Source organism: Neofelis nebulosa, chromosome 1, assembly GCF_028018385.1.
Source record: "Neofelis nebulosa isolate mNeoNeb1 chromosome 1, mNeoNeb1.pri, whole genome shotgun sequence".
Lineage (NCBI taxonomy): Eukaryota > Metazoa > Chordata > Mammalia > Carnivora > Felidae > Neofelis > Neofelis nebulosa.
Genome location: NC_080782.1, coordinates 161,806,308 through 161,828,152, shown reverse-complemented (window position 1 = coordinate 161,828,152; position 21,845 = coordinate 161,806,308). Strand labels below are relative to the sequence as shown.

At 60.0% G+C, this 21,845-nt stretch overlaps 1 protein-coding gene across 14 annotated transcripts in view; it reads left to right on the top strand.

The window, feature by feature from the left end:
• Nucleotides 1-21,845, top strand: part of MCF2L (MCF.2 cell line derived transforming sequence like) — a 127,457-nt gene that overhangs the window by 97,600 nt on the left and 8,012 nt on the right. For all 14 annotated transcript variants that reach the window (XM_058742008.1, XM_058741961.1, XM_058741971.1 and 11 more), the window contains 21 exons: nucleotides 3,137-3,256; nucleotides 5,055-5,171; nucleotides 5,681-5,830; nucleotides 6,493-6,617; nucleotides 7,553-7,667; nucleotides 11,052-11,171; nucleotides 11,420-11,611; nucleotides 12,031-12,222; nucleotides 12,750-12,909; nucleotides 13,594-13,664; nucleotides 13,870-13,946; nucleotides 14,400-14,466; nucleotides 15,126-15,241; nucleotides 16,363-16,432; nucleotides 17,752-17,844; nucleotides 17,947-18,039; nucleotides 18,670-18,795; nucleotides 19,877-20,098; nucleotides 20,318-20,410; nucleotides 21,370-21,448; nucleotides 21,585-21,651. In XM_058742008.1, coding sequence (XP_058597991.1) covers nucleotides 3,137-3,256; nucleotides 5,055-5,171; nucleotides 5,681-5,830; nucleotides 6,493-6,617; nucleotides 7,553-7,667; nucleotides 11,052-11,171; nucleotides 11,420-11,611; nucleotides 12,031-12,222; nucleotides 12,750-12,909; nucleotides 13,594-13,664; nucleotides 13,870-13,946; nucleotides 14,400-14,466; nucleotides 15,126-15,241; nucleotides 16,363-16,432; nucleotides 17,752-17,844; nucleotides 17,947-18,039; nucleotides 18,670-18,795; nucleotides 19,877-20,098; nucleotides 20,318-20,410; nucleotides 21,370-21,448; nucleotides 21,585-21,651 — 2,465 coding nt within the window. The remainder of the gene's footprint in view (nucleotides 1-3,136; nucleotides 3,257-5,054; nucleotides 5,172-5,680; nucleotides 5,831-6,492; nucleotides 6,618-7,552; nucleotides 7,668-11,051; nucleotides 11,172-11,419; nucleotides 11,612-12,030; nucleotides 12,223-12,749; nucleotides 12,910-13,593; nucleotides 13,665-13,869; nucleotides 13,947-14,399; nucleotides 14,467-15,125; nucleotides 15,242-16,362; nucleotides 16,433-17,751; nucleotides 17,845-17,946; nucleotides 18,040-18,669; nucleotides 18,796-19,876; nucleotides 20,099-20,317; nucleotides 20,411-21,369; nucleotides 21,449-21,584; nucleotides 21,652-21,845) is intronic.

Genomic DNA, 21,845 nt, shown 5'->3' with positions numbered 1-21,845 from the left:
AACCATCTTGAAATTTAGAAAAGATGGCTCACTGTCATCTCTGCAGGGAGACTTTTAAGGAGCTTTTTCCTTAAATAGTGGCAGCCAGTTTCCCAGAGGCCAGTGACAGGTTCGAGCAGCCCTCTCGTCACAGGTGACCCAGAACCTGCCCATGGGCTCCCACCTTCGGTGTCGTTCCTCTGACTCATTTCTGTTCTTCTCAGAGGAGCCAACCCGCATGAGTGCCACCGAGACAGTGGGGACCTGGCGCCCTGCTTGGGGGCTGCCTCCACCACTCCCCTCTGGGCCGCGCCGTGGGTGCCTGGCACAGAACGGGACAGCAGATGGACGCGGGCCACAAGAGGCCTCCCCCCCAACCCCCTGAACGAAGCTGAATGTGGAGGCTGTGGGCGGTGCCAGACATGGCTCTCAGCACCTCCCTGCCCACACACCACACTGCTTAGCAGGCACCTGTCCCCGGGGGCGGTGCAGAGGCCCACCCGGAGGCCACAGATGGCTGAGCGTGGGCGCCGGAGACAGCGGGGCCCTTGCAGAGGCTCAGGGGCCCCCCGCCAGAGACACAACCTGGGGTCCCCAGTGACAGGTAGTTCCCACATGCCGGCGGCCAAAGGTGGAAGAGGAGCTACGGGGGAAGGTGAGGCGCTCGCTGTGGCCCGCGGGCAGTGTCACACAGTGGGACCGGCTCACACGGCTTCCAGGCAGCCAGGGGCAGGGCCACTCGAGGACGGTCACTGGTCATCGGTGGCCTTGGGCTGTGGGGATTTGTGGGGTGCAGAGACCAGAGCAGAAAGTGGAGTTGCAGGGATGTAAACTGTGTGCTTGAGGGCTCAAGCCTGAAGCAGGGCAGGGGGCAGGCGGCTTGCTTGTGGACTGAGGCCCTTGGGAACCAAGCGGGTGTCCCAGCAGGAAGCACGGACAGGTATACAGGCTAGGCCCTGAGGGGGGCCATGAGCAGGGTGGGGCCGAGGTCAGGGAGGCCACTGCGGCGGCTCTGGACTCTGGTTTGTTTGCGGGGTTGGGGGAGTCTCTGGAAGGTTTGCACAGGATGTGTCACGACACAGTGGACTTCGTAGAAGGGTCACAGTGGCACTTCCGGGGGGAATCGGCTCAGGGCAGCAGTGGGGGGTGAGGAGTAGGGAAGCCAGCGATAGAATCTGGGGGTGTCCCGGCTGGGGCACAGGAGGAAGGGGTGGCTAGGAGAGCCCTGGGCGTGTGCCGAGCACTGACCGGTCATGGGTACTGACAGGTGCTGGCCTGGGCCGCCCGATGCCTGCAGGCCCAGACTTTCGTCCAAGCCCTTCTCTTGCTCTCACACAGAGATCAGGTCTGGCAGCCCTGGCAGAGGCTCAGGGCTTTCAGTGCAGTTCCAGCCTCGGGGCCTTGGGGCTGAGGCCAGGGCCCCACATTCAGCTATTTGCACCTGGTGGCACTGAGGCCTGTGGGTGGGGAGTAAAGCTATCCCAGGATCCCTGATCCCGTTCTCCCCAGCTTCTCCGGGGATGCTCCAGGCCCTGTGAGACCCTCTGGATCAGACACTCCACAGGGCCATGGAGTCTGAGGGCTGCGTGGGGTGGGCCATCCAGGGCAGTGCATGTGAAAGGAGAGGGGCCACCCTCAGACAACCACAGCCCTGGTCCATGCATCTTCTCAAAGCCACCGGAACCACACAAGGACTGAACGTGTTTTATGTTCCCTAGTGAGGCCCTCAGGTACCTTTTGTTCCTAGAGTTTTGTCAGACCCCATGTTCCCAGACTCCGGGATGGGCTTGGTCAGGAGGAGGAGGCCAGGCTCCCTCCCACTGGGACAGCTACACTATGGGCTCCTCATCTCAGGCTCGATTCCGCTGGCCAGGCTGAGAGCGGTCTGGGCCCGAGAGCGTGGTCCAGGGTATGGCCGCAGCCTGAACATCCATCAGCAGGTGGACAGGTGAACAGGCTGAGACACACAGGAGATATAGAGAGGGGCGCATACACAGCCAGGACACCCGGGCCAGCCGTCTCTCCTGCTGCGCCCCTTCCTGCCCCTACGATGTGGGGCCTTGGGCTGTGCTGCTCCTTACTGTACATTGTATTTTAGCTGCACTGGGCCTAGTTATCCAGAAATCAAACTCAGTTCCTTCAGAATGCTTCTTGTAGTAGTGGGGGCTCCCTGGGCATCAGCACCTGGAAGTATCGGCATGTGGAGTAGGCTTTCAGTGATATGTGTCATACCACGTTGTTGAGGCTTTGTGCGAGCACCACATTAGGTGCAGTAGGAGTGTGCACTGGGGGAGGCACTGTTTTGTCCCTGTTTCACAGATGGGGAAACAGAGGCACAGGGAGGTGAGCAGTGTACCCGAGGTCACACACCTTATAGGCAGAGCTGGCAGCCAAAGAGACTCCTGTCTGCGGTGCGTGCGCTAGGGCGCGAGCTCCCGTGTATGTTTTGGAACACAGCTTGTGTCTATATGGCTTTGTTTTTCTTTGACAAGCATCTTAGTTCCCTGGGGCTCTCATAACAAGTGCCACAGACTGAGGGGCTGGAAACAACAGAGAGCCACTCGCGTCCTCACAGTCTGGAGCCCGAGGTCCGAGGTGAAGGGGCTTACAGATTGGTTCCCTGGGGCCATGCGGGAGATCCTGCCCCTGTCCCTGGCTTCTGGCAGTGTCTGGTGATCTCTGGGGCCCCTGGGCTTATGGACACATCCCCCGTCTTGGCCTCCATGTTGGCACGGCATCTCCCTATGTGTCTGTGCCCAAGTGTCTCCTTCCGATAAGGACTAGGCATATTGGGCTGGGGGCCACACTGATGACCTCACATAAACTTGCTCACTTCTGTAAAGGCTTTTTCTCCAAATATCGTCACATCCTGAGACACTGGGGTTTGGGCTTTAACACGTGACTTTGGCAGGACACCTTTCAGCCTGTAACTAGTGTAATAAGCTTTTGACTTTATAGCTGATAATGAACGTGACGTAGCTGCAGAGGCGGTGTGACTTTCTCCTGGTAAGACGTGGGACGTGTCGAACAGCCCAGCGTCAGCAACCACACGGCCTCAGTGAGCGCCCTTCCGCCTGGACCACACATCCACTGCAGCCATGCAAGGACCCCGCATCCAGCAGTGCGTCTGCCCACGGCCCTCTCTGTTCTCTTGCAGGCGTCCTTCCCGGCAAACCTCCAGCTCGTCCTTGTCCTGCGCCCAGCGGGGTTTTTCCAAAGGACCCTCTCTGACCTCGCTTTCAAATTCAACAGAGATGACTTTAAGATGAAGGTGCCGGTGAGTGGCCTGCCGTGGCTCTGTGGGCAGAACGGAGCGTGACCACGTTCTTGGCCCATGCAGCTGATCGAAACTCTTCAGGTGCTAAGGTGCCCAAGTGCACAGCAACCCCGCTGGGCATTGCCCCTTCATTCCCTAGCGCTCCCCAGGGCTGACATCCACCCTGTGCCTCGGGTGATCCCTGTGGAAGTGCAGGTGCTTGTCAGAGCCACAAGTCTAGAACATTCTTACTGAGGGTCAGGCCGAAGAACGAGAGCCCAACAGGCTGAGAGCCATCATCAGCCTCCTAGCGAGAAGCAGCCAGGCTCTGCCAGTGCCAGAGACCAGACAGGGGCCCGGGGACTGGGTGTCAGTGTCCTGAGCCCACGGAGGGGACCCTGAGCAGCCAGCGGAGTGGGCGGCCCCTGCCTCTTGTCCTCACCCCAGCAGCACAGACAGCCTCAGGGAGGGCACTCCCTGCCGCCAGCCGCCCATCCTCAAGAAAACAAAGGCCACATAGAGCCCCTCCCACCTGGGCACCCAGGAAGCCTATTTCCCGTGAAGCCTGTTTGCACCCCGCGTCACGACAGTCACTGTGGGAGCAGTGCGGGGCAGGCTGCCAGACAACACCCAGGAAGCCTTTGTTTTCCACGAATTAGTTTGCACACAAGCTCCCAGCTTGTGACCTCGCCTTGAGACCACCTCAACAACGCCCACCAGGTTGCCTTCAAGGACCTGAGTGCCCATGACGATGGTTGTCCGTGACACCTTTACCTGTTCCTCGGTGCACGGGGGGGGGGGGGGGGGGGGGGGGGTGCTCTGCCCGGTCAGGGGCCATGTGTGAGGCGCCCCTGGCCCTGTGGGTGAGTCGCATGCTGCAACCCTGACCCCCGGGCTTCGGGTCTTGGAGAAAACCCATGCACCCGCGGTGTTTGCAGCACCGAAACGCCTTCATTTCTGACAGCCCATTTCCTCGACGGTTAGGGACAAAACCACAGAGACACCGGCTGAAAGTTAGTGGCCTGGCACTGAAACCACCAGACGTGCTCTGTGCTCCCACCAGGACCGAGTCTCCTCTGACGGCCACCTCTCAGCCCCAGGGGAGCGTGACACCCATGTCTAGCCACTGGGCATGTGAACCTCGTTAACAACAGGTCTCTACGCAGACGTGTGGCGTTCAGTAATCAACAACACACAAGGGGGCGTCAGGCTCCATCTGGCCAGAAGCTCTCAGGACCTATTTTGTAGGACCTCAGCATCTGGCTGACAGCTTACAAAGCAAAGGCTGTATTTTTACCCAAAACTCACGGACAGAATGTCCTCAGAAAGGACAAGAGAAATAGACCAATGAAAGCAAGCCCTGTGCAAAGAGCTTCCTCGGTCCCTGAAGCCACGTGTCCCGTGGAAGGGCACGGCCCTGACTCTGGTGATGTCTGTAGTGACTTTGCTGGGCTTTGGTGGGAACAATGACAAAACCATCCTCTTTCAAGTCAGAGCACTGCTCAGTGACCACCGCGAGCTCCCTGGCGGATGTCTGACATGGGTGGTGTGCCCAGCTCTGTCAGGGTTCCAACACCTTCCCTCCGTGCTGAGGCCCATCACCACAGGCCCATTTCACAAAGGAGTAAACTGAGGCACAGAGAGAATAAGTGACTTGCCTGACGCCAGCCAGCCTGGAAGTGGTAGAGCTGGGGTTTAAGCCCAGGTCCAAAGCCAAGCACCTCCTGTCCACACTGCCACCATTAGTGAACAGCGGGAGAGCTTTTCTCCCCCTTCCGCTGGGTGGTCTCTTCATGGGGCGGCTTTCTTCCTCCTCTAGGTCATAATGCTGAGCTCAGTGCCAGAGTTACACGGTTACATCGACAAGTCCCAACTGACTGAGGACCTGGGCGGGACCCTGGACTACTGCCACACGAGGTGGTTGTGTCACCGTACGGTGAGTCGTCCCGGGCCACCCGCATGCGGGTGCTGGCTGCGGGTGGTGGGTCTCCTTAACCCTGAGTTAATCGGCCAAATAGCTTTTGCACTACGATGCTGCCTTTTCCAAAGCTGTGTTCCCAGTAACCTCACTTCTGTTCCCCAAGAATGAGGAGATGGTCTCAGTGGACCTCAGTCATCTAAAGAAATAACATGAGTAATAAGTTCGGGAGTGGCTTTCTCTGGGCTCAGAGACCAAGAAACAACAGCCCTGCGAGGGGTGGGGGCGGATGTGGCCCTCAGGCCTCTCTTAACTGGGCAAGGGGAGACTGGGCACAGAAGGACTCTGGCTGATGAAAGTGAACGCAGAGAGTGTCCAGTACGTTTCTGAAGCCACCAGGCCCGGGGTCTGGTCTAGGTGTGACTGTGGCTTGCTGTGGTCCTGCCCTCTCTGATGACGCCCGAGCCCCTGCACCAGACACCTGCCTCCCGGTGCAGCTTGGTGATGGCGTTTTCCTTCTTCCCCAGGCGATCGAAAGCTTCGCCCTCATGGTCAAGCAGACTGCTCAGATGCTGCAGTCCTTTGGGACCGAGCTGGCCGAAACGGAGCTGCCCAATGACGTCCAGTCGACAAGCTCGGTGCTCTGCGCTCACACGGAGAAGAAGGACAAAGCGAAGGTACGTGTGGTTTCTGTGCGAGGCCGCCAAGGGGAAGCAGCCCCGTGCAGGGGACCTGGCGAGCGCTCCCAGGGGAACTGAACGCACTCCTTTCTAAAAGCGGCTCGTGGTCAGACTGAGGGACGTGGAGCCTGAGTGCAGCCAGGAGCCGCAGCCTCGCTCTGATTGGGCGTCCGAGGTGCCGGGGCTGCAGGGCCGCTCGCCAGGTGCGTCTGCCGCTTATGAGCGCGAGCAAGGCAAGACTTCTGCCCCCAGTTCCCAGGCATCAGGCCGGGTCATGGGCCGCCTTGGGCAACTGCAGCCCGCAAAGCAGTGTCCGTGCTCCAGTACTGACCCCGTGCCCAGGGAGCCTATGCCGGGTGGGGTGTGGCTCCGGGTCAGTGGTGGCCGTGACCCTCTCGCTGGTGGTCCTTGGGGGCAGCCCCCAGCCCGAGAAGCCTGCCCTCTCTTTCGCTCCTGGCGGTGGGGACACTGTGGGATCAGGCCCACAGAGGTCTGGTTTCCTGCTATCTCTTACCTCATCTGCCGACCCCGAGCGACCTGTAGCCTTAGCTGTGCCCCAGCCACAGTTGGGGGAGTCTTCCAACACCTGCCGTCCTTCAGTGGCTCTAGGGGAACAAGGGAGCGAGCGTGGGGTGCCAGGCCCTGTGCTGTCCCCGCAGGAGGACATGAGGGCGGCCCTGGACGAGGGACAGAGCCTCCTGCAAAGCGTCAGAGAGCCCCTGGCCAAGGGCGGGGGGCGGAGCCTGAGCCAGGACCAGCTGGACAATCAGACCACCGTGCAGAGGTGAGGACCAAGCCGGGGGCAGGGCATGGCCACGGACTGGGGACAGAGTGACAGGCGGCAGTGACCCCCATCCTCTCGTCCTCATGGGAAGAAAGGGGGCCACAGGTCCTTACCGCTGAAATGCTCTTCTTCCATATCCCGAAGAAAGTGGCTGTTCTGGGCAGGAAAATTTCTCAGAGCGAACAGCACTTTTCTGCAGCCTGGGAGACATTCAAGGGAGTCCGTGGTGACAGGGTCTTGCCAGCCTCATGGAGCCTCTCCCCTCCCCACCTGCCCAGCCCTGCCCACCCGCTGGTGTGCCCATGAGGAAGGGACCCGCCAGCTCCCACCCCCCACTTGAGCCTCGGGTCTTCTCGCCTTCCCTGTGAAGGGGACCGCAAGCACGTCCCCCCTGGGCCCCCTTTGTGTGGATACTTGCCGTCCCTAACACCGCATAGCGCCCCGGAACGCCCGCAGCTCCATGCATAGGCCAGGTCCTCATTTGGGGAGGAGGCAGGCACAGGAGCAGAGCCTCTGAACGGCTTGCTGGTGACACCCAGGCCACCACAGGCTGACCCAGGCCCAGGTTCACACGCCAGGCCAGTGCTCCATGCTGGGGACGTGGGAGGCCCCGGGGGACGTGGGGGAGGCTGGGGTGAACCCCAGTGCTGACAGGGTAACACGCACAGGGTGGCATGGCTCTGGCCTGGGAGCTGTGACCGCGAATGGTGGCAGCTCACTGTGCCCTTCGTCCTGAACCCAAGTCAGATGTGAGAAGCGCAGAGCACTGTCACATCAACCTTGTAACACACTAGTCCCTTCCCCCTCTGGCACATTTGGCCTGCGAGTCCCGTGTCCAGGGCCTGAGAGAGAAGGCGAGGGTCCGGGCAGCCCTGGAGATGGAACCCGCGCCCTGCACCCCGCACCCGCTCAGACGGAGCCTCACCCCTGCCCAGGCTCCTGGCCCAGCTGAACGAGACCGAGGCCGCCTTCGATGAGTTCTGGGCAAAGCACCAGCAGAAGCTCCAGCAGTGTCTGCAGCTCCGGCACTTTGAGCAGGACTTCCGAGAGGTGAGTGGTCGCAGTGGGGGCGCCTGGCGCTCCAGTCACAGGAAGCCGCTGCGCACTGAGCTGCCCTGGTGACGGCGGCGCCACACGGAGCCATGAGACTGGGTGGGACGAGACCTTGGAACGCGTGGCGAGTGAGCCGTTGCGCACAACAGGTTACCAGACCCCGTTGGCATGCACCTCCTTCCGTGTTCCCCAGGGACGCGTCCAGGAGCCATGCATATGCTCCTTTACCAGCGTGCATTTGTCTGTGCCTGCTGTGTGCTGGCCCAGGGCCCCATCCTGCCCATACTGGGCGGCACGAGGGTCAGGACAGGGAGGCGTGGTCCTGGCATTAATCGTCAGCGTTGGGGCTCCACAGAAGCCCGCTGGTCAGTCATTTATGCAGGGTCAGGACACGGACACATCTGCCTGCCCTCACCTCACCATGGAACGACATTTTCCCTGGGCCTTCTGGTCAGGACTGGAGGTGGGTGGGGGGTGGGATCTCGAGGGCATGAGAAACGAGTAACAGCACCAAGCCCGGCACTAAGGCTGTTGTAGGGCCGTGTGCAAGAGCAGGTTCCGACACCGCCCACCCCCCCCACACCCCCCCCACCGACCAGTCCTGAAATGTCACGTTTCAGAAAACATGGGATTGGCTCAGTTAGCGATCACTGCCAAGCTTGGGCAGGCACAGGGAGCCAGCCTCCCTGACTTGGACCAGAGAGGTCTCCCACCAGCCCCTGTGAACAGCACACCGTTGGGGGCGCATGGAGAGCATGGTCGCCTGTGACGTACTTCTGCAGGGGCTGAGGAAGGCTGGCCAAACAAGCTTTCTATTTGGGGATGGTTGCAGATTTGTGTGCATTGTGAAATAATCCAGCAAGACCTCACGTGCCCTCAATCCAGCTTCCCCCAGAGGACACATCTTGCAAAATCATGCTCAGCATCGCAGTGTGGACATTGACACTGACACACTCAGCACACAGAACATTCTGTCCCAACACAGACCCGTGTTCCCTTCTTACAGACACACTTCCCTCCCACCCCGCCCCAGCCTGCTCCGTTCTGAAGTCCTATCCCTCCCCCTCCTGAGCCCCCAACCCCTCCTGAACCCCCACCCCCACCTGAACCCTATTCCCTCCCACCCCTCCCCTTCCTGAGCCCCCAAACCCTCCTGAACCATACCCCTCACCCCTCCCTCCTGAACCTCCACCCCATCCTGCACCCCTGATAACCTCTGACCTCCCTGTTTCCATATGCTATCGTGTCAAGAATATTCTAGAAGTGGCGCCACGCATACTTGGCCTCCTGGCTCTTTTCAGGCAGCGCCGTCTGTTACATTCCCTGGAGATGGAGGCAGGTGTTGCGTCTTCGCTCTTGTCCCCGCTGAGTAGTTAGTGTCCTGGGCCGTGGACCAGCCACGGTTTAACCGTCCTCCTGTTGAAGGACACCTGGGCTGTTTCCAGGACTTTGCTACCATATAAAACGTGCCACTGTCCATGTGAACACAGCTATCATTTCCCTGAGGTAAATGCTCAGGGGTGCAGTTGGGGGTCGTGGTTGCTGATGTTCAGCTTTCTGAGAAGCTGCTGACGTGTCCCCAGAGCTCCTGCACCTGTGCACCCAGTGGTGCGCATGAGGACGTGGCTCTCGCACGCCCGCACTGTGCCCGGTGGTGTGCATACCTTACACGCCTACTCTAGGGGTATGGGGGGCGCCTCACTGTGGCTCTGCTGTGCGTTTCTCGCGGCTGGCGACACGGACCGGCCTGCCTGCACTCATGGCTGTGTCTGTCCTCTTGGTGAAGTGCCTCTTCTTCCTGGTTGCCCGTTTGTGACCCTCGTCCTGGGTGGGGGTGGGGGTTTTACTCCTGTGACTTGGGAGTTCCCTATATGCATAGGTCCTGGCCCCGGCCAGACCTGCAGTTTGAAAATCTGTTCTTTAGTTTGTCCCTGTGTCTCAGCCTCTGACAGCACTTTTCACACGGCAAAGGTTTCAATTCTGATAAAGTCTCATTTACCAATTTTTTTCTTTTAAGGATCACACTTTTGGTCCATCCCATATCCTATGTCCCAACCATGTTCTCCTCAGCTTTTCTTCCTAAAAGGTTTATAGTTTTACGTGTAAGTCCGTGATCCATTTTGAGTTAACTTTTGTGTAGGGTGAGAATCAGGTCCTGGTTCAGTTGTTTGGTTTTTTTTTTAACATTTTTATTTATTTTTGAGAGACAGAGTGTGAGCAAGGGAGGGGCAGAGAGAGAGGGAATCACAGATTCTGAAGCAGGCTCCAGGCTCTGAACTGTCAGCACAGAGCCTGACGTGGGGCTCAAACTCATGAACCATGAGATCATGACCTGAGCCAAAGTTGGACACTTAACTGACTGAGCCGCACAGGCACCCCTATTGTTCAGTCTTTAATCTTGGGATGTCCAGGGGCTCTGGTGCGGTTGTCAAAAAGGCTGTCTCTTCTCCACGGGAGAAGAGAAATCATGTCAGAAAGCCATTGGGCAGTTCTGTTTGGGTGGGTCTCTGGGCATGCACCCCATCCATCTGTCAGCACCTCGCGGTCTCGGTGACCATGGCTGTGCGGTGAGTCTTGAAGTCAAGTGCACAGTCCTTCTGCTCTCTCCCAGAATTGGCCTAGCTCTGCTTCTGCTCTGTCAGCTGCATCTATGTTGTAAGATCTTGCCTATATCTGCGTGGCTCTGCTGGGGTCTTGATAGGAACTGTGGTAAACCTGTATTTTAGGGAGAGTCAGATCTTTCCTACAGTGAGTCTCCCCATCAGTGAATGCAATGGGTCTGTCTTACCTTGCATTTAGATTTTCTTAGAGCTTTTTCATCAGTGTTGTACAGTTTTCAGCAAACCATTTCAGTACATGTTCTGTTTGATTTACGCTTCAGTATTTCATTCTTAAGCAATTGTAAATGGTGTTTTAAATTTTGGTGTTCGTGTGTTCATCACCATAGGTAGAAATACAACTGCTTTTTGCGTGTCTATCTTGTCTCCTGAAACCTCGCTGATCTCACTTTTTCCAGGAGTGGTTTTCTAAGAGTTCGGGGATTTTCTACATATCGGAGTAGGTCATGTGCAAACAGGGATGGCTTGGTTCTTTCCGTTTCTATCTGATGCTTTTTGGTTGTGTTTGTATTTGTTCAGTTGTGTGTTGGTTTTGCTGTCTTGCACCGGCTTTATGACTGGTGGACACTCTTGTTCTCACCGATGTCACAGCTGTCCTTAGGCTGCAGGACTTGTGTGGAGGCTCCTTGTCATGCTGAGGGCATGTCCCTCTGCCTGGTTTCCCGGGAAGGACCTGGCTCTTCTGTCCTCCCTCCTCTCCTGCTTCAGGCAGGACCTCCATACCTGACATGGGCCCGGGCCTCCTGCCCCTCCTGTGTTCCAGGTCAAAGCCTCCTTAGACGCGCTGGCCCAGAAGATAGCGACCTTCACGGATGTGGGCAACAGCCTGGCACACGCAGGGCATCTCCTGAAGGACCTCACCAGCTTCGAGGAGAAGTCCAGTGTAAGGACGGTGGTGTAGGCCATTGTGGGCAGGAGACAGCCTACGGGGGGTGCTCAGGGCACCACCAGGGTCACTTAGGAAGGCGGGGGAATTGGGCTGTCTCGCCATCCGGTGGGGGGTGTCCGCGGGTGGAGGGACGGAGCCCCTCCCACTCTCACTCCCACCCTGACGGATCCCACCCAGGAAATCACACCTGTTGCTCTAACAAACCCAAGCTGAGCCGTGTGCCTGGGGTGGCTCCCACGCAGGTGTCTGTAGAGCGGGCCCTCGCACTTGCCCTGGAGGGTGAGAAGCTCATTGACAGCAGGCACTACGCTGTGGACTCCATCCGCCCCAAGTGCCATGAGCTCCAGCACCTGTGCGACCAGTTCGCGGCAGAGGTCGAGAGGAGGAGGGGGCTGCTCAGCAAGTCCCTGGAGCTGCACAGCCTCCTGGAGGCGGTGAGACCCCTCCCCATGCCCTCCTGGTCCCTCGGGGTCCCCCTCCCCACACCTGCCCCTCCCGTGTGGACCACAGTCACTGGCTGGAAGCTGGCCCCACGCCCTGCTGTCCATGAGCCTGTCTCAAGGCCCAGCCAGTCACAGATGCCCATTTCTAGAATTCACTTGCCACAGCTGATACATCTTGCCGAGGACCAGAAATTCTCTGCACTTGGCCCCTCTGTCCTCTGTGTGAACGAGTCCAGGTCGGATGGTGCACATAGCCTTGGGGCGCCGTGTAGCTGGGTTGCAGAGATCCCCAGAATCGTGGCGGCCGCTGGTGGGACCGGAGGGCCCCGGCCTAGCACGCGTAACACACATGCCAAGACCCAACCTCTGACGGGCCTGCTCTCTCCCTCTGCCATGCTTGGCGTGTCCAGTCCATGAAGTGGTGTGATGAGGGAATCTACCTGCTGGCCTCACAGCCTGTGGACAAGTGCCAGTCCCAGGAGGGTGCTGAGGCGGCCCTCCAGGAAATTGAGAAGTTTCTGGAGACTGGCGCAGAAAACAAGATCCAGGAGCTCGACAGAATCTACCAGGACTATGAACCCGTCCTCACCACAGACCTGATGGTAAGTGGGGCCCATGCTTGTGGTGGGGGCAGGGGCGGCCGCCATGAGCTCTTCTGGGACCCTGGGCATCTTGAGGCTCAGCTTCCCCTCAGCACAGGATTCCGTGACCCAGCGGCCCTCCTGTGCCTGGGGTCTTTCTCTGCAAGACCACCACTGGAGGCGCCCCCACCTGGTTTCCCCAGCACCCCACCTCCTGCGTGCCCCCCTGTACATCGCGCCGACCCCAGCCCCCACTGCCGCCCAGCCGGCTGCCCACACCCCCGGGGCGCCCACAGGGTCACACCCTTCCCGCAGGGAACGTGTGGGGGCCACGTGTCCCTCCCTCCCTTCCAGCTGACTCTCCTCAAAGCTCCAGGTCCTGCATTCCACGGGGTCCCACCCCTCCCTCCTGCGGCGGGGGTGGGGATGGGGGGAGTGCAGGGCGCCCTGGCGGCTGGCTGTGACACTACAGCCCAGCCTCTAAGGAGGCCAGGCCTCTCACTTTGCTGGCATTGCTGGCTCACGAGCCCACACACGTGTCCCTTCAGGAGCATGTGCAGAAGGTCTACCAGAAGCAGGAGGGCACGGAGGAGATGTTCCACCGGAGACAGGCCAGCCTGAAGAAGCTGGCGGCCAAGCAGACGCGGCCCGTGCAGCCGGTGGCCCCCCGGCCAGAGGCACTCACAAAGTCACCCTGCCCCTCCCCAGGTGTGCACAGCCACCACCCCTCCCGTCCACGGCGGGCCCTCGCCCAGTTTGTAAATGAACTTTTATCGGCACAGGGCCAGTGTGTGCCGAGTGGTTGGGGCAGAGAGGGGGTGGCCCGTGGACTAGGACATTCACTGGCTGTCCAGGGACTTTTCCCTGGTTAGCATTCCGGTCTCTGCCCCAGCCCATCTGTCCTCAGTACTGTTGCCAAAATGGTTCTCCTTCAGCATCTCTGACCACAGCCCAAAGCCCCCGAGGCAGCAGCCCCTCATGGGCTCCTTGGAGCCCCTCCTGCAGCGGCACCTGCCCGCCGTCCTCTTCGGGGCTTTGGCAAGTGGGCCGCAAGTTGGTGAGACTGTGGAGAGCCGGCCCCCTCCCGCCACCTGCTGCAGCATGTGGCACCCATCAGAGGGGACCCTGGCCCCTGGCCCGGTGGTGTCCGGGTCCCTCATGCTCACGGACTCCATGCTAGCCTGTGCGGCCGGCCATCTTCCTGCTCACCTGTCTCCCACCTGCTCTCCTCTTTCTCCATGTTTCTCTGCTTTCCTCACCCTTCTCCAGGGGACTTGCTTCTTTTCTCTCTGAAAGTTCAAAGTAACCCCAGGTGCTCCCAGGTCCAGTCCTTCCTCTCCAGGCAGTAAGGTATGAAGCCACGTCTTCCTTCCCCACTTCTTTCCAAACCAGGCAGCCGGAGAGGCTCTGAGAACAGTCCTGAGGGCAGCATGCTCCGGAGAGGGCCCTACAGGAGGGCCAAGGTGAGGCCACAGTCCATGCTGCCCCCACAACAGCTGCCCGCCATCGCGGTCCAGCACCACCGGGCTCCCCCTGCCCTGCCTGTGCCGTGGGACCTCAGATTCCTCCCCAGACGGGGAATGAGGTGGGGCTCCTTGAAGTCAGGACGCCAGGCTACACCTTCTGGCATCTGAATGCTCAATGCGCTGCGTGCTCGTCTTTCCCCAGAGCGAAGTGACTGAGAGCCGGCAGGGCCGCGGCAGCTCCACAGGCGACGAGGAGGAGAGCCTGGCCATCTTGCGGAGGTGAGCGGCTCTGGTCCAGACACGGCAGGTGCGACCCTGTCAGATCTCCGCCTTTGGCCGCAGAGAATCAGAGTGCAAACAAGCCAGAGCTGGTGGATAGTCAGCTTCTACCCCAAAGCTGGCGTCCTGGCGTGGACACATGTGCGCCACGCTGTGGACAGATGTACGGTCCACTTCTGGGACCAGGACTGATCCGGTTTCTCCTAGAAAAGCCTGTTGTCCCTGGACCCTCAGGCAGGACTCTAGTGACTTGAAATGGCTCGTGTCCCCCTTTCTCAAGCCGTAGGTGACAAGACTGATTCCGCAGAGACAGGCGCGTAGCCACGGCTCCTCAGTGGGCTGCACCCATGTGCTGGCGCCCTCTCTCTTCTCCCACCATCCCCGCTCCGAGCATCTTCTCTCTGTGCCCTTCCTGCTCTAATGCTTTCTCCGCTGTCTGTGCCCCACTCACAGGCATGTGATGAATGAGCTCTTGGACACGGAACGGGTGTACGTGGAAGAGCTGCTCTGTGTCCTGGAGGTGAGTCTGCAGGGGTGGGGGGATGGCCAGGGAGCCCTGGGGCCCGTAGGCCCACCCGCCCCATGCAGCAAGGGTGAGAGGATGGTGGCGGCTTTACTCGCACGGCCCCACCGGCGGGAGTAGGGACAAGGAGATTGAGGTACGTGGCTCAGGGACCCGCTCCAGCAGCACGTGGCTGACCCCAGGAGTGTGGCGGGAGCGGGAGGCTGCGTGTGACTCCATTGCAGGAAGAGCTGAACCGTCTGGGTCTGGGTGGAGGCAGAGTGGAGGCCCCAACAGTGGGGAACTGTTGCCAGTAGGGCAGGGGGCTTCTGGGCACTGGAATGTTCTGGATTTGGGTCTGGGTGGTGGTTACAGGGGTGTCGATATTGAAATGAGTCATCAAGGAGTACCCCCAAGATTTCTCTCCTTCATACAAGTTATGTGAATCCTCGAAGTTAAAAAGCAGAAGGACAGATCCCCCCCCACCCAAAACAGATGGTGCTGTTTGTAGCTCACGCACGTTGGTTGGCACTTGCTGCCTCGTGGTCGTCCTAGAAACGGCCGGTGAATAAATATGGATGGATTCACTTTCTAAAACCTGAGAGGCATCCTCTCCCCGCGGGCCTCCCTCCAAGCACGTGATGGAGGCCGCGTTCCGACCCCTCCCCTCCACGCAGGGCTATGCCGCCGAGCTGGACAACCCGCTGATGGCGCACCTCGTCTCACCCGGCCTCCAAAACAAGAAGGACGTTTTGTTTGGAAACATGGAAGAGATTTACCACTTTCACAACAGGTCAGGCCTTCCCCTGCCCACCCCTGCTGGGCAGGGTCTGCCTCTAGAGCAGGCCCCTGCGGTGAGCAGGAACCAGTGGGCTCGGGTGCACGGCGCCCCCAGGCTGGTTCCCGCGGCCCACCTGCCAGCCCGGAGATGTCGGATGCCCGGTGCTTGGAGGACGCAGGAGCTGCTGGCCCACTCCCGCCGGCCAGCAGGGGCCGGTCTGCTTGGCATGAGCGTTGGGCCCTTTGGGGCAACGCCGAGGCCACACTGCCCAGCCAGGTGCATTTCGTTCCCAAGCCTGTTCTTGAAAAGGAGGCAACGGCAGACATCCCCATCCTGCCCTTCTCCCCTCGTGAGCGCTGTCTGTGGCCGCCGTGGCTCCGGGGGCAGAACAGTGGTCCTTCTGTGGCTGTTCATCCCTGGCTCCTCACTGCAGTTTGTGGGAGCTTGTGGGGCAGGACGCGAGGAGGTGGATGCAGGGTGCATGGGGAGGGGGCAGTCACACAGACGGCACGGGCCCTGCCCTCCTCTGGGCTTCTTGTGTCTGACCACGTGCTTTCGCCCCTCGGTCGCTAGTGTCTCTCACCCACTGGTTCACAGAGGAGGCACCGGTCTGCAGCCGGGCCCTCTGGACCCCACCCCTTTCCACAACGGAGGCACACGTCAGGTGGCCTGGTCCCTCAGTGTCCTTGGCTCACCCCAGCCTCCGCCCTGGGTCCCTAGTGGCTCTAAGCCACAGTGCTAGTGTTGTGAACTAATCCCAGGGAGCTCTCCCTCCCAGCAGATTCACCGCAGGCTCCGGCTGGGCATCTGGGAGTGTCCCTGGGGCAGAGCTACCTGGGTGTGGGCAGGGCTTTCACAGCTGGGCCTCACGCCTTTCTGTCTGTTGAAAAGGAGCTGTCCCAAGTTCTGTGTGAACACCAATGTCAGAAACATGAAGGGACCCACGAAGGGGCCAGAGTGCTTAAACCTGAGAGTTTGCCTCAGCCAGGACCCAGGAGTGACCCGTGTGGGCTGCAGACTATCCAGACTTAGAAATAAAAGTCATCAGGAAAATAGTATCTGTTGATTTGTTATAGGAAGTGTCTCCTTTGGGTTGCTCATCGCATGACCTAATGCAAACTTTCTTTGTCTAGAATATTCCTGAGGGAGCTGGAAAACTACACTGACTGCCCAGAGCTGGTTGGAAGGTGTTTTCTGGAACGGGTATGTGCTGTTTCAACATGTGCTTGATGGTGCCTTACTTGTTAAAATAATAATGACTTTAATGTGTTTTTGTTTTGTTTTGAGAAAGAGTATGGGGGGCGGAGAGGGGCAGAGAGGGAGGGAGACACAGAATCAGAAGCAGGCTCCAGGCTCCGAGTTGTCAGCACACAGCCCAACGCGGGGCTTGAACTCACAAACCATGTGTCATGACCTGAGCTGAAGTCGGACGCTTAACTGACTGAGCCACCCAGGCTCCCCAATAATGAGTTTAAACCCTATCACAGTGTCCTTCTAACCAACTGAAATGACAAAGTTTCACTCTGTTCCTGGTTTGCCTGAGAGGATGTGATACTTTCTGGAAGGGCCAAAAGTATATTTTTTCTCAAGTCCAAAAAGTTCAAAAAAGGGAAAAAGTATAAAACATCAGCATTTCGAAATGCCAGATTTATAAAGTGTCTGTCTTGCCTGCCCACGTTAGACAGAGCTGAACTTTTCTTGAGGTGGTATTAGTGTCATGTCTGGTCTTCCCCTGGTCACCCCTCTCCGCCCACCCCCATACTAGCAGATGTGGGACGGGTCCCCTTATCTTTCTCCGTTTGAAACTGCAGACGGCCCCTCTTCCAGGCAGGGAGAAGCAGTGGGAGATGACAGGGCATCTTCTCAGGCCAGCTTCACACACTGCTCACTGAGCAGTGTGGAAAATGTAGCGAAAGTGAAGCCATTTTCACAAAATGAGATGGAGGCTGAGACGCATCACCATGAAATAGGGCCATCGGGCAGAAGGAAGGAGAAGGAGCCACATTTGTCCTCCGACCCTGCCTGCTCACTGGGAACGCTTCTGGGTGCTGTTTGAGAATTGGGGTGGAGGGTTCCTTCACACTGCAGGTCAGTGGTTCTCAAAGGAGGCCCCCTGGCCGACAGCACCAGCATCCCGGGATCTTACGGGGAATGCAGGTTCTCAGGTCCCGGCTGCAGCTGCTGAAGCAGAACCTGAAGTGCGGCTCTGTCGTAACAAACCCGCAGACGGTCCTGGTGCACACGCAGGTCTGCGCACAAGCCCTGCATGTTCTTTCCCTGGAAAGTTGGCGCGCACTTTAAGTCTGTTATCCTCACGGCACAGAGCCAGCCGCGTGGTGCTAACCTGTGTGAAAGGCATCTCAGGGCTAGCGCAGCCCTGAGCAGCGGTCCCTGGGGGAGCTGTTTCACAGCTGCCCCACAATGAAGGATGCAGTGTCTGTGGTGGAGGAGATGCACGCGGTGCGGGGCTGTCAAACCGCACCCCGAGGCACTCTGTGACGTGCACTCTGTCCCCGGCTCAGATGGAAGAGTTCCAGATCTACGAGAAGTATTGCCAGAACAAGCCTCGCTCTGAGAGCCTGTGGAGACAGTGCTCCGACTGCCCATTTTTCCAGGTGTGTCTGGGGACCCTCCTAGTGAAGAGTGCTGTCTCCTCATTAGCTGACTGTCACACAGGGAACAAGAGGACCCTGTAAAGAGGTTTCTGGGACTTGCAGGAATGCCAGAGGAAGCTGGACCACAAGCTGAGTCTCGACTCCTACCTGCTGAAGCCAGTGCAGAGAATCACCAAGTACCAGCTGCTGCTCAAGGTGATGTGCCCGCAGCCGCCTGCCGCCCCTGCCGCGCCCTCCCAGCCCCGCATGCCAGGGCCCCGTCTCTTCACAGACCTGTGTGGAGGGCTCACTGTCCGCCGGCCATCATTGGGGGGGGGGGGGGCAGGAAGCACAGAGGTGACCAGATGGGCAGACTCGTGGAGCACACTCGCCACTCGCCCTGGGCCGTGCGCTCACACACAGACCTCCCTGCAAGGCCGGCCCCGGTGCGCAACCCGGTGGACGTGAAGGGCATGCCTTCAGCTGTCCCATGTTTGGGGGTGCCAGGTTGGAGACAAAAGAGTACCCAGGTCTAGGAGTGGGAAGGCGGGAGCTGCACAAGGGGCCTCGCCCCATCCAGGCCTAGCCGCCTGGCTCGGGAGGCATCCCTGTGTGCAGCGTCAGGCAGGACTGTGGGAGTGAGGCACAGGGCGGCAGGCCTGGGGGTGGCTTCCTGAGCTGGTCTGAGGCCCGTGCCCCAGGCAGACCCACCACGAGCGGCCTTGTCCGCGGTGCCAGCTGTGCAGGGAGCCGCGCTGCATGTCCTGAGGGTCCAAGCATGGGCACGCAGAGCGGAGCAGAGCGTCCAGTGCCCCGCGGGTGTGTGAACACGGCCTCGTCCCCCAGGAGATGCTCAAATACAGCAAGAGCTGCGAGGGGGCTGAGGACCTGCAGGAGGCACTGAGCTCCATCCTGGGCATCCTCAAGGCCGTGAACGACTCCATGCACCTGATCGCCATCACCGGCTATGACGTAAGGGCCTCCCCGTCCGCTGAGGAGCCTGGTGATGGTCCACCCACCGTCCTCGCAGAGCTGTGCCTGGGGACATCCGTGTGTGGGTGTATCACCTGCATACGCTGGGGCGTGCCCTGGCGCACGGGGACATGGGAGCCTTCACACCTCCCGCACCCACACATCCCTGCACCCACACCCACACCCCCCTGCACCAACACCCTCGTGCACCCACACCCCCCACACCCGCACCCACACGCCCCTGCACCTGCACCCACATCCCCCTGCACCCACACCCACATGCCCCTGCACCCACACACCCCTGCACCTACACCCACATGCCCCTGCACCCATACCCATACCCCCCTGCACCTGCACCCACACTCCCCTGCACCCGCACCCCCCTGCACCCCCCTGCACCCACATGCCCATGCACCCACACCCACACCCCCCCACACCCGCACCCACATGCCCCTATACCCACATGCCTGTGCAGCCACACGTCCCTGCACTCGCACCCACACGCCCCTGCACCCACACCTGCACCCCCCTGCACCCACACCCACACGCCCCTGCACCCACACACCCCTGCACCAGCACTTCCCTGCACCCGCACCCACACCCCCCTGCACCCGCACCCTCATGCACCCACACCCACACCCCCTGCACCCACACCCACACCCCCTTGCACCCGCACGCACACACCCCTACACCCACGCACCCCTGCACCCGCACCCACACATCCCTGCACCTGCATGCCCCACACCCACACACACATCCTCCCACACCCAGCAGATGGGACCTTTGTCCTAGCGGATGGTCCTCTGCTGGCACGTCCTCACCACCCAGAGTCCAGCGTGTGCATCCTGTGGGTTTAGACAGGGTGTGAGGCCCGTCTCCCTGCTGGAAAGCCCCTGTGCTCTGCCTGTTCACCCTCCCTGGCCCCTGACCACCCCCGGCTCCTGTCTCCCCAGTTCTGCTTTTCCCCAAGCGTTACATAACAGTGGTCTACGGGACACAGCCCACCCCCCCACCCCCCGCCCAGGCGGCCTGCTTCCGTTTGGCGACATGCACGTAAGGCCCCACTTTGTCCTGGGCTTAGGGGAACCTGAGTGACCTGGGGAGGCTGCTGATGCAAGGCTCCTTCAGCGTGTGGACAGACCACAAGAAGGGCCACACGAAGGTGAAGGACCTGGCCAGGTTCAAGCCCATGCAGCGGCACCTCTTCCTGCACGAGAAGGCCGTGCTCTTCTGCAAGAAGAGGGAGGAAAATGGGGAGGGCTACGAGAAGGCCCCTTCCTACAGCTACAAGCAGTCCCTGAACGTGAGTGAGCCTCAGTCCCCGCAGCCTTGGCCATGATGCCCACTTCAGGCACGGGCCACTCTTATCTCTGGGTGTGGGAGTCTGGGACCCCGGGCGTCCTCAGCCCCCACCCCAAAACCGCTTCCGTTGCTTCGGGGACCCACCAACACCTTTCAGGGATGGGGGGCCGGCTCTCATCCTGCACACTCATGAGCCCGTCTCCCTGCTTGGCGCTGTCAGATGGCGGCAGTAGGCATAACCGAGAATGTGAAGGGCGACGTGAGAAAGTTCGAGATCTGGTACAACGCCCGGGAGGAGGTGTACATCATACAGGTAGGGCTGGTGTCCCCGGGCCAGGTGCTGGGCACATGTCAGAAAGGCCTGTGGCAAGAGCTGGTGTGTGTAGACTCTTCCGTGTGACTTTATCACCCAGAAGCCATTTAGGGGCATTGCCCTGGGCTGTCACTACCCTGAACTGGGCCCAGGAGGAAGTACAGGAAACCAATGTTACGGTGCTCCGAGGGCATGGCCGGGAGCACGGGCTTGCATGTGCCTGGATGGCACACCTGGGCCATGCTTATACACGTGACCGGGCTGCCTCACTGGTGAGGGCCGGAGGTGGGAGGCCATGAGTGCCCCCTGAGTCCGGTGAGCCCAGCGCCCTGTGAAGGGGCGCCCTTCACACCCAGGCATGCTGGCGGGACGTGGTGGCCACAGAGCGCTGTCACCACGCACACCAGCACCGCCAGGCCCACGGCGATGACATGGGTCTGCTTGGCATGGGCTCAGGCACCAGCCCCAGAAGCTGCCAGAACAGTGGCCGGCCTGCTTCTCCAGAGTCCAGCTGCCCACCCGTCACTCCCACAGGCCTCACACACTGCACCGAGGCGAGACGGCGGCCTGCTCCCCTCTCTCGCCCTGAGAGTTAGAGTCTACTTAGGGTCTCGGACTCCTGTCAGACATGTCACCTAACACAACATCCTGGGCCACTTCCCAGAGGAAGGTGCTCTCAAAGGGTGGTCTGTGCCCCAGGGTTTCCACCGAGTCAGGCGCCAGCGAGGGCGCAAAGCTGGTGGCCAGGCGGTCACAGCCCGCCACCTGTGTGGCCCACAGACCCTTCCTGTCATGCCCATGAGGCGGTCCCAAGGCAAAGGGACCATTTCTCCTTCCTTCTGGGCAGAGCTCTTGTTATCAGCCCCCACGGTCATCCTCAGAAGCCACCAGGGTAAAAGCAAAGTGGCATCTTCAGGGAACATGCACCCTTACTTCCTGGCTTTCCCCCTGGGGCACAGGCACCGACGGCAGAGATTAAAGCAGCCTGGGTGAGTGAGATCCGCAAGGTGCTGACCAGCCAGCTGCAGGCTTGCAGAGGTAAGAGGTCTGGGCCACCAGTGGCTCCGCTCTGCTCCAGGCGCATTCCCACACATGTCCAAAGCAACTCCCAGATTGTTGGCTGTTGTTGGAGGTGCGGTCGTGCAGCGCAGGGTCTGTGTGTTCCTTCCCACAGAAGCCAGCCAGCACCGAGCGCTGGAACAGTCCCAGAGCCTTCCTCTGCCCACGCCGCCCAGCACCAGGTGAGGGAGCCACCTCCGCTCGGGACCATGGGAGCCTGTCCCAGAGCCTGCCTCTGCATGCGCCACTGGGTACACACGGCCCCTTCCCTGAACCTCCTCACTGGGAATTTGCTCCAAGCCCCCGGGACGGCTTGTCCTCTGGCATTACGTGCTCGGGGGTCCATCCCTGCGGGCCAGCTTCAGGGACGGTGTCT